The sequence below is a fragment of the Scomber japonicus genome, chromosome 1, assembly GCF_027409825.1.
Source record: "Scomber japonicus isolate fScoJap1 chromosome 1, fScoJap1.pri, whole genome shotgun sequence".
Classification (NCBI taxonomy): domain Eukaryota; kingdom Metazoa; phylum Chordata; class Actinopteri; order Scombriformes; family Scombridae; genus Scomber; species Scomber japonicus.
The window spans coordinates 5599439-5602820 of NC_070578.1; the positions used below are offsets into that span (position 1 = coordinate 5599439).

General features: G+C 43.1%; 1 protein-coding gene across 1 annotated transcript; it reads right to left on the minus strand.

Annotated features, from left to right (window-relative positions):
- Positions 1–561: 561 nt before the first annotated feature.
- Positions 562–2426, minus strand: LOC128368832 (putative nuclease HARBI1). The gene is made up of 5 exons (XM_053330113.1): positions 1994–2426; positions 1808–1920; positions 1667–1730; positions 1024–1095; positions 562–935 (listed from the first exon to the last, which is right to left on the minus strand). Exons 1-5 carry the CDS (start codon positions 2424–2426, stop codon positions 562–564), a joined length of 1056 nt encoding a protein of 351 aa, XP_053186088.1.
- Between the last annotated feature and the right edge of the window lie 956 nt (positions 2427–3382).

Sequence of the window (3382 nt, forward strand, 5' to 3'; positions counted from 1 at the left end):
TGTTTCATTACAGGAGGATGATGAAGACACCTTATCAGCTGCCACAGAGAGGGAAGATGCAGAGAGGCCTGTTGAGGTTCACACTTTTTTCTTTTTAAATATAAAACAACTTTGGTTTCAGTTTGTGTTCCACAATTGAACTTGCAACTTCTTTCTCTAACAGAGCAATGCTGGAAATTACAACGAGGAGGAAGAAGGTCCATCAACCTCTACAGCACAGCTTACCTCAGTAAGATGTTCAGCATTGACCCACAACTTATAATGACATGGCACTGTGAAATTCTACATCATTTATGTTCCTATAGCTCCCTGTGAAACAAATGTACAAAGTATATTTACAATCACAAATCGACAAATCACGACTAGAGATGGAACATATAAGGTTGCAGATCACCAAGACAAAAATGGAAATACAACTGCTGGACCATCAGTTAAAGGTGGGTGATGTGCCCACATGATTTTTAATTTTCAACAAAAAAGGATTAACGACATTGAACATTTGTCCTTCCAGGAAATAAAGAAGACCTCATAAAATGAGAGGCATATTGTCATTCTTTGGGTCTAATTGAAATGATTAATGCATAACATGTCTCGGACTGCTCTTCCATCCCGTGCATCAGCAGGGGGGGGGTCTGGATTATCTAGATCAGTAGGAGGGAGAGTAGGACATTGTTCTCTCCTAATCGTTGCAATGTTGTGGAGTACCACGCATGCCACTATAATGTCACAAGCCCTTTCTGGGGTGACCCTGAGCCTACGAAGGCATTGGAACCGGGCCTTGAGCATCCCAATGCTCATCTCTACTCTGGCTCGTGTCCTGCAGTGAGCCAAGTTGTACTGTTGCTGTGGGCCAGGCTCAGGGTCAGGGTAAGGGGTCATCAGGTAGCGCTGGCAGGGGTACCCTCGGTCTCCAAGTAGGTAACCATCGAACTCTCCTATGATAGTACAAGATACAGTTTAATGTTTCAGTTGCAATAGGAGGAAACAAAATATTGATAATAGAATATAGCTATATAAACTCACCACGGGCAAATCTGGCACTCAGTGTAGACTCACGAAACACTCGTGAGTCATGCACAGACCCAGGCCACTTCGCTTCAGTGTTGCCAACTTGGCGACTTTCTCGCTAAATCTGGCGACTTTCCAAACCCTCATAGCGACTTTTTTCCTCAAAAGCGACTAGCGACTAATCTAGCGACTTTTTCTGGTGTTATTGGAGACTCAGAAGTGAAAGCACGTATCGTTACTGTCAACGAGTAGTGGGTGCTGCCCTGAGCCCCTCCCCTGTCCCAAAGCACTCACAGGCGGTCAGGTTCACAGTGGCCTCACACAGCTGCAGTCAGAGCAGAGAGGAGACCCACACCACTCCGCATCCACCCTGCATAACAGCCTCTTGATTCAATTTGATATTCTAACATTTAACAATAAATATCAAAATGTATTTACATTTTAAAAAACAAACCAAGAATCAACATAAGAAAGCTCATTTGTAGTTTTTAACATATTTAGGGTTTTTTAACTCACTTTTTGTCTCTCCCAAGACGTTATTCCTCTCTTCTACATGTCCATTACAATAACATGCAAATGATAATTATGCAAATTAGACTATGACGTCATTTAGCGACTTCTAGCGACTTTTAGGACAGCCAATAGCTACTTTCCTTACTGAGGAGTTGGCAACACTGCTTCGCTTCCACATTACTTATCATGTGGGCTGCATCACATATGATCTTCACAGTGGAGAACAGTATTATAATTAGCTGTAAAGTATATTTAATTTGGAATATTAAAGGCTATTTAGGCCTACCTGTACATTAATGCTGTGGACAGATCTCCGATTCACATAATCTCCTTCATTCATTGAAGGAGCTAAGATCGGAATTTGAGTTCCATCAATGCAGCCAATCACACCTGGAAACCCTAAAATATATCAAATTGACTGATTAGTGCTTCAAGCTTCATGACATAAATTAATTACTGCTTAGACTGATACCTGCAATTCTGTGGAACTCTTCCTTGAGAAGTCTGGTAGGTCTGTGACCTGGAAAAACTACGAACATGTTCAGTAGCCGTTTCAATGCCAGTGTCACATTTCGGACCGCCCGACAGACCGTTGCCTTAGAGACATGCTCTGCATCACCGATGTTGTATAAAAAACTGCTGTTGGCAAAAAAACGAAGTGCAATGCAAAGAATTTGTTCAGAACTGAGACCGTGTCCACGGTGTGTCATGTGAGAGATGTGAGGGCTGAGAATGTTGTTTAAATAAATAATTGATGTTGAAGAGAAACGGAAACGCTCAAAAAGGTACTCATCAGGAAATGATAACACGTCTAATCGGGGTCTAATGATCCTCTCCCGACGGAGATTTCGACGGAGAATCTGCGCCTCGACGTCAACTGGCTCATCTAGAAAGGGACACGCCATGTCTGCCACTGCCTTCAGCCTGCAGGCTTCAACTTAAGAGCAGGAAAAACTCAGGGTTAGTTGAAGAAAACCTGCTAGCGAGCAGGTTAGGTTCACGGAGTATGTTGCCCGGGTAACTGACTCAGAGTTAAGCTGAACTGGCTTTGTGAAACCGAAAAACCAGAGTTTCCCTCATCTCAGGGTTAACTAACTCAGAGTTCTCACTAAACCTGCTTTCTGAAACGGGCCCCTGGAGTGATATGTCCGTCTCATAAACCTCCGGTGTGTTCTCAAATACGTTCCTTGTGGATTGAGTTGTTTCAACAATCTCATTACTACAGCACGTTTAACATGTAGCTTGTGTTTTTGCTTGAGTACTTGCCACATAGTCCGATAGCCAAACAGTTGCCCGGGCCCACGCAGCTCTGTCAGTATGGCTCGTCTCACCTGAGCGAGTGGGGAATAATTCTTTCTCCGATACAACCCTGCTTCTCTTAACCGTGTCTTCAGAGTACGAACACTCATTGTGATGTTGTGAAAGGTGGACAGCATGTCAACGATCACCTCATATGTGTGCCCTGCATCAAAATAATGCTTGATAGCTTCTTCTGTAGTAACCATGTTTGTCGTAAACTACCTGGTATGGCGTAAAGCAGCCTTTCCCACCTGTTAAAAAGACGGACGTGCTTTTGTCCAATCAGCAATTATCCTTGTCATAGCAGGTACCAACCCTTTCCGTTAGGAGTTAATGTCGTTGTGTTTTCCTTTTTGTTGGTGTAGTTTGCCCTTCAGGGCCACCGTATGTATTAACTCTGACGTCATTTGAAGTATGTAGTGTGTTTCAATTGCGTAGTATGTGATTTAGAGTATGTGAGAAGTTCCTGGATGGTTTACTAGATTCACCAGAAATGCAGAGTATGCATCAAGAGCTGACTACTCACACTCACATTACCCAAGATGCAACGTATCTTCTGAAA